Source organism: Epinephelus moara, chromosome 22 (genome assembly GCF_006386435.1).
Source record: "Epinephelus moara isolate mb chromosome 22, YSFRI_EMoa_1.0, whole genome shotgun sequence".
Taxonomy (NCBI): Eukaryota; Metazoa; Chordata; class Actinopteri; order Perciformes; family Serranidae; genus Epinephelus; species Epinephelus moara.
Window position 1 is genome coordinate 10388299 of NC_065527.1, and position 13073 is coordinate 10401371.

Sequence of the window (13073 nt, forward strand, 5' to 3'; positions counted from 1 at the left end):
AACAGCAGACACAGAAGGATACCGCGTAATATGTAGATGTGAGAGGCCACTGACAAAGCAGCGATATGGATAACCTGGGATGAGAACAACACATCTAACCAAAAACCCATTCAAAATTCATTGACTTTGAGACAAGGAAACTTAATGTGTAAATATGCTAACTCATTTCCACGTTTTTGGACTTATTCCTGCAGCGCTCAATGATTTTAAATAAACCCCTTCAAATTAAAAAAAACAGAGTAACAATTTGCCAAAGCAATGGGTATGATTCATTCTCACCTGTGAAACAAAAGAGTCCATCCAATGATCAAGCTTAATGATTAATTTTTTCCATTTGGGCCAAAATCTTTTTACAGACTGGCATAAAATGTTTATAATTTCACATTCAGTTGAATGACTGAATGACTATATAAAAAAAAAGCAGACAAAAGTACAGTGTGCAGCTGCTGGTTAATCTACGGCCAGCAACAGATAAAGTTAAAGATCATAAACTTGTCTCAACATTGCTGAGTGGATCACACGCATACTCCACTAATGACTCACCTCTCGTTGACACTACTCTGCTTCAGTGCATAAGTGGTCACGATGAGACTGGTACTGCCTAACCCAGGACTGGATGTCCAGATCCCTGACTATGAGGATCTGGACAGGATGGAGAAGGAGGAGGCCGATGACAGGCCCAAGTGGGATAACAAAGCTCAGTACATCTTAACTTGTGTGGGATTCTGCATTGGGCTTGGTAACGTGTGGCGATTCCCTTACTTGTGTCAGAGTCATGGAGGAGGTAAGACAAAAAGATGTCGAATTAGTGTTTGACAAATAGAGTGTGAGGTATCCAAGAGTGAATTTTGTGAACTGCTGGCATTTTATGGTCTGTCTGTATATGAACTCAAACCTCTTAACTGAACGTTTTCATTTTTAGTAAAATCACTACACTTTACCAAGGTACTTACCTCTGGCTAAGTTAAATTTATCACTCATACATGGCTAGAAGACAGTGCCATGAAATCACCATCAAGTTATGCAAATGATTCTCAAGAGTAAGATATATCCTCAAGTAATGCCTAGCCCTTAGCATGACATATGTCCTGCATACTGAGCTATGGCTTTAACGGAAACTGAATGCTAGGAATTCATTCATAATGCACAGTTGTGTGTGTGTGTGTTGTTGTTTTCATAAGTGTGTTAAGTGGGTCACGGTGATTCATTAAGAATGCAGTTTTTTGAGCCACAGGAGGAGGGACAGGTTTCAAAGGCATGCATATATGCATACGGTACTATCTGTTGTTTTTCTGTGACTTGTTAACTAGGGGGTTGAAGGACTGTCCATAGTCCATGTCACGACACAGTGTTTTGAAATTGTGTTTCATTTTTACATAAAAACCTCACTAAACTGTAAAGTCATAAACTTTGCCTATGACAGCATTACATAACGAACATGAAATCTTTACTGTGGTTAATGCCTAAATGCTAACACTTAATAAACACACCACATTTCAACCTTGACAACAACCCCACAGGCCATGTTGTGATGTCATCTACAACACCTCATCATACCAATTTGTCTAAAAACTAGCTACAGTACACCAAAATAAAACCTTTAAATGCAGAGAGCTGAACAGTGATATAGGTAACAGCCTCTTCTTTAATTGACTCAATGCCTCTTCAAGACAACTCAAACTTAATCTGGCTTGAGCAACTAATTTGCTGATGCCTAGCATGTATAATGTTTACCATGTCATTGTTCCTATGGCCCATAATTCTGAAGCCTCAATGGTCTGAAAAATGTCCCAATCCCAAAAACAAATGCCCATTGCTCAGTTAGGCCATTTTTCTGAAAATACACCCCACAGGTATTTGATCTTAAGTACTGGACAAATTGAAAGTTCTAGCTGATGATGGTACTAGATACAAATTCAGGGATCACCAGAGTCAGCAGGATTTGTGTTCTGGGGCCATGGATGTCTGTACAAATTGTCATGGCAATCCATTCCATAGTTACTGAGGGATTTCAGTCTTGACCACAGTGGTGGACCGTCAAACAACAGACCAGCTTCAATTCCATCCAAGGTGCTACTGCTATACTGGAATTACCAAAACCACAAGGAAAAGAGGAAACCCTAGCTTTCTTAAAGAGACAGTGCAACATAGCAGACTACCATCCCCTGGTGGCTAAACAAACTGACAAAAACATAAATAACATCAACACACGCTATGTAACCAAGGACATGAGAATACCTCCTTCTCGCCATGCATACCATTCAAAAATTTCCAACCTACCATCACTTGTCACGCACATTTTTCAGGTGCTTTTTTGATTCCCTACCTGATCCTGCTGGTGGTGGAGGGAATGCCTCTCCTGCTGCTAGAGTTTGCCATCGGCCAGCGTCTCAGGAAAGGCAGCGTGGGGGTGTGGAGGGCCATCAGTCCTTATCTGACTGGTGTTGGTGAGTAAAATAGGCCCATAAAAATTGCAAAAGAAGATGCCTCCCTGGCACTGCAACAATACAAATTATCATTGTCGAGTGTGGTATCACAATCAATGATGCTGTCCCTCAGGTATAGCGTCCATGTTGGTGTCCTTGTTGATTGGACTGTACTACAACACCTTAATGGCTTGGGTCATTTGGTATCTCTTCAATTCCTTTCAAGCCCCGCTGCCTTGGACCCAGTGTCCTCTCAATGACAATCGCACAGGTATCAAAATGCACATCTGCAGCCGCACTCCAAAGCACCCACATTGCAGACTTAACAAGGACTGTTTCTTTCACCCTCAGGATTTGTACCAGAGTGTCAACAGAGCTCGACTGTGGATTACTTCTTTTACCGAGTGACTATGAATGCCTCGACCTCTATAGCTGACTCTGGAGGAATCCAGTGGCCCATAGTACTCTGCCTGTTAACTGCCTGGACCATCGTCGCTATCTGCTGCATACGAGGCATCGGCACTGCTGGCAAGGTTCATAGAAGCCTCAGTCAATTGAACATTAGCTAAACTTTGTGTCCCGTACTAACCATGGATGTATAAAGAGAACTGGATACAGTGTTGGAACGTTGCTCAATGGCACATGAAGCCAAAAAAATTAAACTGCTGCGTGTTAATTTACTCCGATGATTGGCGCTGCTTCTGTACTGTGTGGCCCATAGAGCAGGTGCACCAGAGACACTCTGATATCGGTCAGTGGTAGATATAAGCAGTCCCCTCATTTCTACCCAGTGACTATTGATATTTTCAGTTGAAATGACTATCACTATTAAACTTGATCCATTGTAGCTCATAATCTAAATCAAGAACCCTGTAAAGGTGTCTTAAATAAGCACTGGATGCACTACGTAGAGTACATGATACATGACATGCTAAAGCATTGAGGTTAAAGCTCCATGTCCCAGAAAACGTCAGCATCATAACCAATTAATGACCCATGTAGAGGACATGGAAATAAAGTAACAGCATTGTTCTGGCTGTGTGGAGCTAGTTAGTACTTGTATCATATGTATGATAAGGAAAGGTCATCTTCAGCATAATACTTACGGACGAACCAATGTGTTTGATGAGCATAATGCTATGTCAGATAAATTTGCCTGGGGTGTCTGCATTTAAGATTTCCCCGCATTCAATAGAACAGGACAGAGCAGCTACACAGTCAGTCAAAAATGTAACCTGTAATCCCACATAATAATGTAGCATGACATGCACTATGCTTTGGAATTTCCGCTCAGTAATTACAGTAGCTCGCAAGCTAGTTCACTGGACATGCTAATGTTTGAAGCTTATGTTAAAGCAGATGAACACATTGTTGAATCCATTTACATTGCTCTTGTATTTTGAGTTTAAGAGAGGGTAAAAAAAGGATGCTCATTTGTGAGTAAATTTACCACTTTAATCTAGAATATTCAAAATTAGTGAGTACTAGCCCCAACAATGACCTCTTTGCCCTAATCCTAACTGCTTCCAACCTTGATGTGGCAACATGAAGAGTACCAGCCAATCACAGCGTGCAGTGGGTTCCATAACAGCGTGTCGTTGGGATGAACGCATATATCATAGCCAAATAGCGGCAGTATGACTATTCCCACCCGGATGAAAATAGACACTGACGGAAAGGACCCACCTTCAAAACTCTGGAGATACAGAGTCATTGCACAGCCCCATGCACACCACTTTAACATGCAGAAAAATCCAAAGCTTCAGAGACAGGCCTCTGTGCAGAGTTACGGTTGCTAACTTAGCTATGAGTGTACGATTGATGTTCTAGAGAAGGGTTAAGCAAATGGTCAATTGTGATAAACTACTGAAAAAAAGACTTATATTGGGTGTCCATATTCAGTGATTCAGTTTTTTCTTGTCATGACTTCAGGCGGTTTACATCACAGCCATTCTACCTTACATAGTGCTGGCCATCTTCCTGATCCGTGGACTGACTCTTAAAGGTGCCGTGATTGGATTAAAGTTCCTCTTCACACCAGACGTATGTTTCAGATCTTGATAGACAAAAAAGTTAAATCTCTTAGCTCAAAGCCACGTCACAATCTATGCCTTGCTCTTACAGGTGGAAGAGTTGATCAAACCAACAACTTGGCTGGATGCAGGTGCCCAGGTCTTTTATGCCTTTGGTTTGGCATGGGGAGGCCTCATCTCCTTCTCAAGCTACAATCCTGTTCAGTAAGAGACATTGGGAGGTGTTTCTTAAATTCCAGTTCAAGTTAATTGTGCTTAATTTGGTTAAAAAAGGTGGTTGCCATTCTCAGACCCAAAGTCAACATGTGTCTTGGTTCTTTTGCTCATTTCTTTTCCCAAGCAACAACTGTGTGAGAGATGCAGTGATCCTGACAGTTGTAACTGGCCTCACCTCCATCTATGCTGCCACAGTCACCTACACCATCATTGGCTTCAGGGCCACAGAGAAATATGACAACTGTATCAGTGAGTAAGTAGTCACAAGACGTGGATGTTGATAATTTCCAGGTTTTGAAAAAGTGGGTGAATATTTTATTTTTTCAATTACAATTAATTCATTATTATCAAAATGCTGATTTCCAATCTTTAACTCAAACAATTCAATAATATGTCCAATGTGTATACAGTCTATCTGTGATTACTTTGTATATCTCAATCTAATCTATCTCAATTATCATCCTTCCTGGGAGAGTATTTACCAAAGCAATAGTCCATTAGCCATGCAAGCAGGGTGGCTCTAGCTACACTTCGGAACGCCTTTTTGGCAAGGGGCAACCTCCAGGTCTGAACAATGAAGCCAATGTGGAAGAGCCAAAAACTGCAGTTCCTCAAATGGCCACTTGAGGGTGGCTCTAAAAGCAATTCAATCCTCATAGACGCCGATGTTAAAATATTCAACTTTACACCATTAATTACATGTTTACAGCCGGGTACAATAAATGGTTGGTCTCTATTTAATTATAGTATAGTATTTATATATATAACTCACCCATTTTTAGAGGCATGGCTGCTTTAGTGTCAGGGTGTTTTTAAGAGGCACCCCTCACTTCTCTTCAAATCTGACCTCATGTCCAAATTTGGTCACTTCTGGCTTTGGAAATCCAAGATGGAGATGGCCAAAATGTCAAGCTTGAGGCTTCAAATGTGAGTCCACAAACCAGTCAGGGACATCAACATACAGTCTGTTTTTTGCATGTTATAAGGTCTGTGGATGTTGTGTCCTACTTTTACATAGGAGTCACACTAGCTAGAGGTTACTTTACAGCAAGTGCGTACTTTTCAATGCAGGTATGGTCATGTGAGTATTAGAGTGTTAAGTTGACATATTTTTCTCCCTAGTAACATCAGGACATTATTAAATGTATTTGACCTTCCTGAAGACAGCATCACTGCAAGCAACTACAAGGAAGCCTTGGATCATTTCAACATCTCCTCACCTGGTATTGTTCTTGGATTGGACATCAAACCCTGTGACATGCAGAGGCTTCTCAGTGAGGTGACTATATTGATAAATTTCTGTCAGATTCCCAAGTTATTATAGTTTTTTGCTCTTTATGACTAACTTGTGTTTGTGCAGGGAGTGGAGGGAACAGGTCTGGCCTTCATTGTGTTCACAGAAGCCATCACCAAGATGCCTGGTTCCCCAGTCTGGTCTGTCCTCTTTTTCATCATGCTTCTCTGCTTGGGACTCTCAACCTTGTTTGGCAACATTGAAGGGGTGGTGGTCCCACTGAAAGACCTGGGTGTATTCCCTAAAAAATGGCCCCATGAAGCATTGACTGGTAATATGGTTTTAAAAACTCAACCCAGTCAGCTCCTCAGCTTTTATATACCAATGAAACATCGTTGGTGTTTGATTCTGGTTGATGTTTTCACACAAGTTGTATTTGTGCATTTGTGTTTCAGGAGTAACCTGTGCGGTCGCCTTCATCATCACCCTCCTGTTTTCTCTGCAGTCAGGGTTTTATTGGGTAACTCTCTTTGACAACTTTGCTGGATCTGTCCCACTTCTGACCATTGGATTTTTTGAGATGATAGCTGTTGTTTACATCTACGGCATAGACAGGTTAGTGCTTATTCAGACAATTTTAGCTACATATTTTTTGTCTGTGTACTGTTTATGAAGATGGCCGACCTATTTAAGTGCAGTGTGAAAGAGATGACTTAATGGCATATTTAAAAACTTTTCAAGACTAATTAAAATCCTCTTGTGTGGCAGGTTCAATGAGGACATAAAATTCATGGTCGGACATAAGCCCTCCATCTTCTGGCAGATTTCATGGAGGTTCATCAGTCCTCTCATCGTTCTGATTATCTTAGTTTTCTACCTGGTGACACAAGTTCAGGAGGAGCTCACCTACTTAATCTGGGATCCCAATTCTGTAAGTATACAAGCTCTGTGATCAGCTAGTGTTCCTTTCTTTATGACCTTTTTCCTCTAATGTTCTCTCATTGCAAAATACACACATTATGGCACACTTAACATTTTTAGACTGCTTTTTTTCCTCTGTATCAAAGCATAATAAGCAGCTTGTGAGTAGATTCTGTTTTGTGGTTTACAGGAGGAGTTCCCATCTCTGGCATCAGTCACGTACCCTTCGTGGATCTATGTGATCATCTTTCTTTTGGCAGGAGTGCCCAGTCTGGCAGTGCCTGTGTATGCATTATGTAGGCTGATCTTTGTTTGCTGCAAGAAAAAATAAAATTTAATCGAAAAATGAGCCAAATTTCTTAAAAATCCACATATTTCAGAAGACATTGAAATTATTTTTTCCATTTTGTGGTGTTAGATTTTTGCATTAACATGACCAATGTTTGGATTACAAGGGTCTGTCTATTTGTGCCATTGCTCATGGTTTTAAAGCACAATGCTGATATTTTATTGATGCACTTCAATAATGCATCCAATAGGATGTGTCCAAATCCAAATAAGTTATTAGTTATAAGGCACAAATAAAGCAATGGAAACAAATTTGTTCTGCTCAAAGTTTCCTGTTAGTAACTGCCATGTTGTGAACAGACACATTACAAACACTAACACACAAACTAGTCCAGCAATAGGCATGATAGGAAATGTGGGCCTTCACTCAGTAATCTTCATCGTTTTGGTTAAAAGATAAAAATGCCCATTCTGTTTGTAACATATGACTTTGATTTCACTAACTAATTGTTTCATTTAGGCTACTACACATCAGTGAATAGGGATTGCTATATTTTGTAGTTGCCCAGCGCACAGCAGGCAGCAGGCTAAGAGCTAACCATTGAAATTCTTGCATCGAGGAGAAGGAGTCATCATGTGCAGGAGTAGCAAGATCAAAGCCCAGTGTGGCAGCTGGTCTCTTTCAAACCCCGACAAACTGAACTCCAAAATAACGCTTAGAACCTGCAGTTTTTAGTTGTATGATGTGTTGATTTCGTCCATTTAAAAAAAAGATAAAATATTGAAAAAGAAAAACAAAACTCAACATGCTATATGCATTAGCCCGATATAACATGATTTCCTGTAGCCTGCAAACCATGCCAACTTCCTGCCCTTTATCTGAATAAAGGTACAGAGACAGATTATATTGTTGGTTGAGCAGATACAAATAAGGACCTCTGTACACCTCTGGCACTTATATTTCTTCTCATGCTTTGTGCAAATGCATTGCTGCTGGATCAATATACTGCATCACGTTAATTTGCCTGCTATAGGACAGCACTAGTTCCATCCATCCAGGTTTTATACCTGTTTATCCCTACTAATGAAATAATTTTGTCTCTGTGAAATATAAGTTTGTCAATATAACACAGGACTACTGAATTGTATAGCAAATATCTACCAATATCTGAAAATAAAAAACAATAAAGGTGATTAGAGGTGAGTACCATTGGGTGGGAGTCAGTCAGGCAGGTTGGTTTTGTTTTCTTGGGCACAGGGAGAATGGTGGACTTTGTGAAGCTATGACAGACTAAGCCAGTGACTGGTTGAAAAGCCTTAAGTTTGAGGACCTGAACCACTGACACCACCTGGGCCCACTGCTTTCTTGGTGTTGACACTGCTGGAAAGCCCTTTTGAGAGAGATGTGAGAGGTACAGTAGTTGTGGTCTTCTTTCTAATATGTTCAAGGGTAGACACAAAGTTTGTCTTTAACAGCATTGGCTCTTTGGTTTCCATTTTTAACACCATACAGTATAAATCTTTAAACAAGCAGGAGATGTAGAAGAGCAAGTTGGCCACGAGAGGGAGACACTGTACTGACAGAACACACAGTGGTAGTAACATCAGCTGTTGCAACAAAGCAAAACATACTGTAGGGAGCAGACAAGATACTCTGCATGTGATAGGGACAGCAGAGTCTTTGACAGCAATGTTTAAGTGGCTTTAACTAGTAAAATGTTTACTGTGCACTCACACTGGAATAATAAAACCATTTTTCATGCACTCTTCCAACAATGGTATGTACAGTAGTGATCTATTGTGTTATAGTTCATTTAATTAAATTAATTTAATTAATTAATTTCCATTGCAGATGGATACTATTTTGCCATTATAATACTGAACAAATGAAAGCTGAGATGGATTGATGTCTGTAGTGTTAATACAATGCACACTTAATAACTAATAATCAGTAACTTTATTAACTCATCATAATAACAAATAGGTTTTATTAATTTATGTTCCAGGCCAAACTGAACTTTGCCTCTTGCACTTTAAATGTCCTCAATCAACTGCCAGACTATTCTCCTTTAATAATTCACAAAATAGATACTTCACCTTGTGTTGATGTCTTCCATCAGTCAGTTTCACTGACATTAGTGGAGATGAGAGAGAATCTAGATGTTGAGTTGTATACCATCACTAAATGTATGAGAATAAAATGAAATGTTGAAATGTGCTGTATCTGGTAGCAGAAATGTTCTTGCTACTGCACTCAGCTTTTATATAGGTGGTTTATCAGTTGAGCAGGTCACTAAAACCAGACTACTGGGTGTTAAATGAGGTTAGTTATGGCTTTGGTGGGACTGAACTGATTACATTGTTTCCTTGATGTGAGAGGGCATTGAAATTTCCTTATGGGATTATTCAGACACATTTAAAGAAAAACGGTTTATGTTTCTAGTGCCACCATGCTGACACAAAACAAAATACACAACGGATATAAAGTTAACAACTGAACAAAAACACTGGCATAACAAAATAAATACCTAATACAAATGGGAAGTAAACAAATTAAACAGATAGGTATTCAGAATAAAAAGTGTAGGAGGACAGACAGGAGAAAGAACAAGGCCGAGAAAGAAAGACAGTCAGCCTTTGTCGGCACTAGTCCTTTGATGCTGGTTTGGTGTGTCTGGGTTTTTACTCCCGCTATAGTTAGTATAGTTATATATAGTTTTGCCACCATGTTTGATGACAATAAATGTATTTAATACAGCGATCTAGGAATATACAACATGTAAGAACAAATCTGAAACAATAATGATAAAATTAGCTGAGTTCAACTCAAGGACACTCTTCAAGGTAGGGCCTCAAGATTAGACAATAAAGCAAGACCCACCTTGAGGGCCTTATCAGCTCAGCTGATATGTTTTAGTGCTGAATCCCAATCAATGCTGCAAATAAATCAGCAAACGTAGTTGACACATGGCAAGGACTAAACTTTTGGGGGCCTTTGGAGTTCTGGGGCCCTGTGGCAGTTGTTCACTTTGCCCATTTGGTAATCCAGTTGCGGGTATGCCAGCTGCAAATAAAGAATTAGTTATTCCCATTACACAATACAATCTATTACCACAATGATTAATATTAAGAAGAAAACAAAGCATGTCCATCTCAATAGTACAACAGATGGTAAAGCGTGAATAGTAAGTGGACTGATACACAAGACCTTCACACATTAATTATTAACAATGGCCAGGGCAACTGCAGATGACGCCGTGCTATTATCTCTGAAAGAGTTCATGAATTCAAAGGAATCTCTCTCTCCTGTTCCAACTCTCCTCAGTGAGTGACTGAATTAGCCATACAGTTAGAGGCAGTTTGGCGCTCCTCACATATGGTGATCTCCCTTCATGATATTCTTGTGAGCAGGAGCCCATTCTCATTGTCATCGTCAATGCCTGTGCCTCGCTGAACTCTGCAATGGTTATCTGCCCCATTATCAGCCTCAGGGCCACACAACAATATGACCATGGGAGAGTGACTTTCAAGTTGGACAAAAGGTGGAGTGCTTCCTTAAGCAGTTCAATCGTACAATATTCTTGCCGTGACTACCATGCCATTGTTTTATTTGTTTAATGTTTGATTAAACTGAATGACTGGTAGTCTTGAATGGTGGTATAAAAACAGAAATGCAGAGTATGCATTGGCTAATCTGTGGATTGCATCTGATAAAGTAAAAGACCATAAACGTGCTTCAACGTTGCAGAGAGGATACACTAAGCCCTCACTTTGACTTCCAAGACCGACAGTGTAACATCTCAGCTTCAGCAGGGTCGCCATGAGACTGGTAATTCCTAACCCAGGACTGGATGACAGGATCCCTTCCTATGAGGAGCTGGAAAAGATGGAGGAGGATGAGGCTGGGGACAGGCCCAAGTGGGACAACAAAGCTCAGTACATTTTAACCTGTGTGGGCTTCTGCATTGGGATTGGTAACGTGTGGCGGTTCCCTTACTTGTGCCAAAGTCATGGAGGAGGTAAGCTCAGGTGAAAACAGTAAAGGAACATTATATGATTATGGACCATGTATTCTTGAATGATTGTTTGACAAGTGTGTTTGAGGTACAAAGGACTACTGTGTCTTTGGTTTCCTGGAGGGACTTACTGTAGCAGTGTGGAGCGAGTTTGAAAGGGCATGAGATACCTGAGCTGAGAAACCTTTCACTTTCAATACAATCACCTGCCCTTTGTACATATATTTTGTGTTTCTTGTCAAAAGTGGCTGTCTTAAAGGGGAACACCACCTAAGATAAGATATGTTATTTCCATGGCCAAGGAAAGTGTAATCAATACTTATGAACAGGAGCTCCTCTCTCTCAAAGCCAGAAACCGGAGAAGTAGTCTCAAACTTGTGATATCATCGGGTATAGTCTGAAGCTGCTCCATTGCAAATGGGAGCCTGATTTTGTGAGCCCTATAGAATGTTTGTTTTGTTTTGTTTTTTATAGAGACAGAGCGCAATGCGTCATACTCTTTTTTTTTTTTTTTTGTTAGATTATTTTTTGGGCTTTTTTGCCTTTTATTGTATAGGATAGAGTGAAAGGGGGTGAGAGAGAGAACGGGGGGTGACATGCAGAAATGGTTGCAAGCCAGAGTCGAACCTGTGACTGCTGCGGCGAGGCATCACCTCTGTACATGGGGCACCGGCACTATCCACTACGCTACCGACGCCCCGCAATGCGTCATACTCTGAAAACCACGCCCACAGGGGCAGGGGACAAATGGCACCCTAATATGCACAGATATGCAAAACTTCAGGGGTCTTTCAGTTTAGCTTGATTGCAGTTCCAGCGGTGAGTGAATGTGGCAAGAGCAGGCAGGCAATACTTGAAAGCGGTCTGAGAGTCGTGGACTGTACCGTTAGTGCAGGGGAGTCTTTTGTGAGGTCAGATGTAGCTAGCAGAACCAGGAGAATTGAGGGATGCAGGACTGGTGTTGCACCATGCAGCCACAGAGCCGAGCAGGCGGGAACCAGGAAGGGGGCAGGCAGGAATCAGAGTCACAGACAGAAGGCTGAGGTAATTACCAGAGCAGAGACAACAGACGCAGGTCAGGAACAAGCAGGGTCGGTACTGGGGAATCAAGTCACAAGTGAATGCTGGAATTGGAATCTGGCAATGAGGTAGGCGTGGCTGGCTTGCAGGGTGCAAGTGAGTGGAAATTTACCAGTAGCAAGTGAGGGAGAGAAGCAGACTGTAACACTAAGGATTATTCTAACACCTTATGTGTAACAGAGTGGATATAATATTGACAAACTCACTACTGCAGTATTTCAGCGTCCCTTCTCCTGACCTCGCTTATGTTGGAAAAATGATCCCATTAAATGGCCAGTAGTAAAATACTTTGATATTTACAGCTATTTGATCGAATCACCACGTAAGATCATCATGTAACAAAGATCAAAACCAGGCCTTGCAAAACTTAGTTAGCCTCAAGCCTCAGGATCCCACAGTTTCCCCCTCTTTGTTTGTAAATGGATGTTTGGATATAGTTTTGCTGTAGTTAAACGACAAAAGCCAGTACAAAGAAACATAAACACAGCAACACAGAGACAGAAACTGTATACACATGTAGCATTGGTAAGCAGCCAGTTTAGCATTTAGCATTCTTATTTTAACAAGGTACTGTCTACACACAGATTAGCAGTTACAGTGGTGTGAAAAAGTGTTTGCCCCCTTCCTGATTTCTTACTTTTTTGCAGGTTTTCCGCACTTAAATGTTTCAGATCATCAAACAAATTTAAACATTAGTCAAAGATAACACAAGTAAACACAAAATGCAGTTTTTAAATGAAGGGTTTTATTAATGAGGAAGAAAAAAATCCAAAGCTACATGGCCCTGTGTGAAAAAGTGTTTGCCCCCTAAACCTAATAACTGGTTGGGCCACCCTTAGCAGCAACTACTGCAATCAAG

General features: G+C 40.7%; 2 protein-coding genes across 2 annotated transcripts in view; both read left to right on the plus strand.

Annotated features, from left to right (window-relative positions):
- Positions 1 to 549: 549 nt before the first annotated feature.
- Positions 550 to 7425, plus strand: LOC126384284 (sodium-dependent neutral amino acid transporter B(0)AT1-like). The gene is made up of 12 exons (XM_050035247.1): positions 550 to 784; positions 2307 to 2447; positions 2560 to 2697; positions 2778 to 2959; positions 4359 to 4469; positions 4551 to 4663; positions 4800 to 4928; positions 5798 to 5954; positions 6036 to 6240; positions 6365 to 6524; positions 6678 to 6840; positions 7021 to 7425. The coding sequence occupies exons 1-12, from the start codon at positions 586 to 588 to the stop codon at positions 7159 to 7161; spliced, it is 1839 nt and encodes a 612-aa protein (XP_049891204.1). The 5' UTR covers positions 550 to 585; the 3' UTR covers positions 7162 to 7425.
- A 3498-nt stretch (positions 7426 to 10923) lies between these two features.
- The window catches only part of LOC126384285 (sodium-dependent neutral amino acid transporter B(0)AT1-like), an 8403-nt gene continuing 6253 nt past the window's right edge, over positions 10924 to 13073 (plus strand). Inside the window, exon 1 of the mRNA XM_050035248.1 lies at positions 10924 to 11137. Within this exon, the coding sequence (XP_049891205.1) occupies positions 10939 to 11137 (199 nt within the window). The 5' untranslated portion in view covers positions 10924 to 10938. The remainder of the gene's footprint in view (positions 11138 to 13073) is intronic.

Bases quoted from the DNA above. Each gene is read 5' to 3' on its own strand.
- LOC126384284 (XM_050035247.1), top strand. From the start codon at position 586: ATGAGACTGGTACTGCCTAACCCAGGACTGGATGTCCAGATCCCTGAC. The intron at 2,698-2,777 runs GTATCAAAATGC...TTTCACCCTCAG, and splicing joins TCTCAATGACAATCGCACAG to GATTTGTACCAGAGTGTCAA. The intron at 6,841-7,020 runs GTAAGTATACAA...TGTGGTTTACAG, and splicing joins TAATCTGGGATCCCAATTCT to GAGGAGTTCCCATCTCTGGC.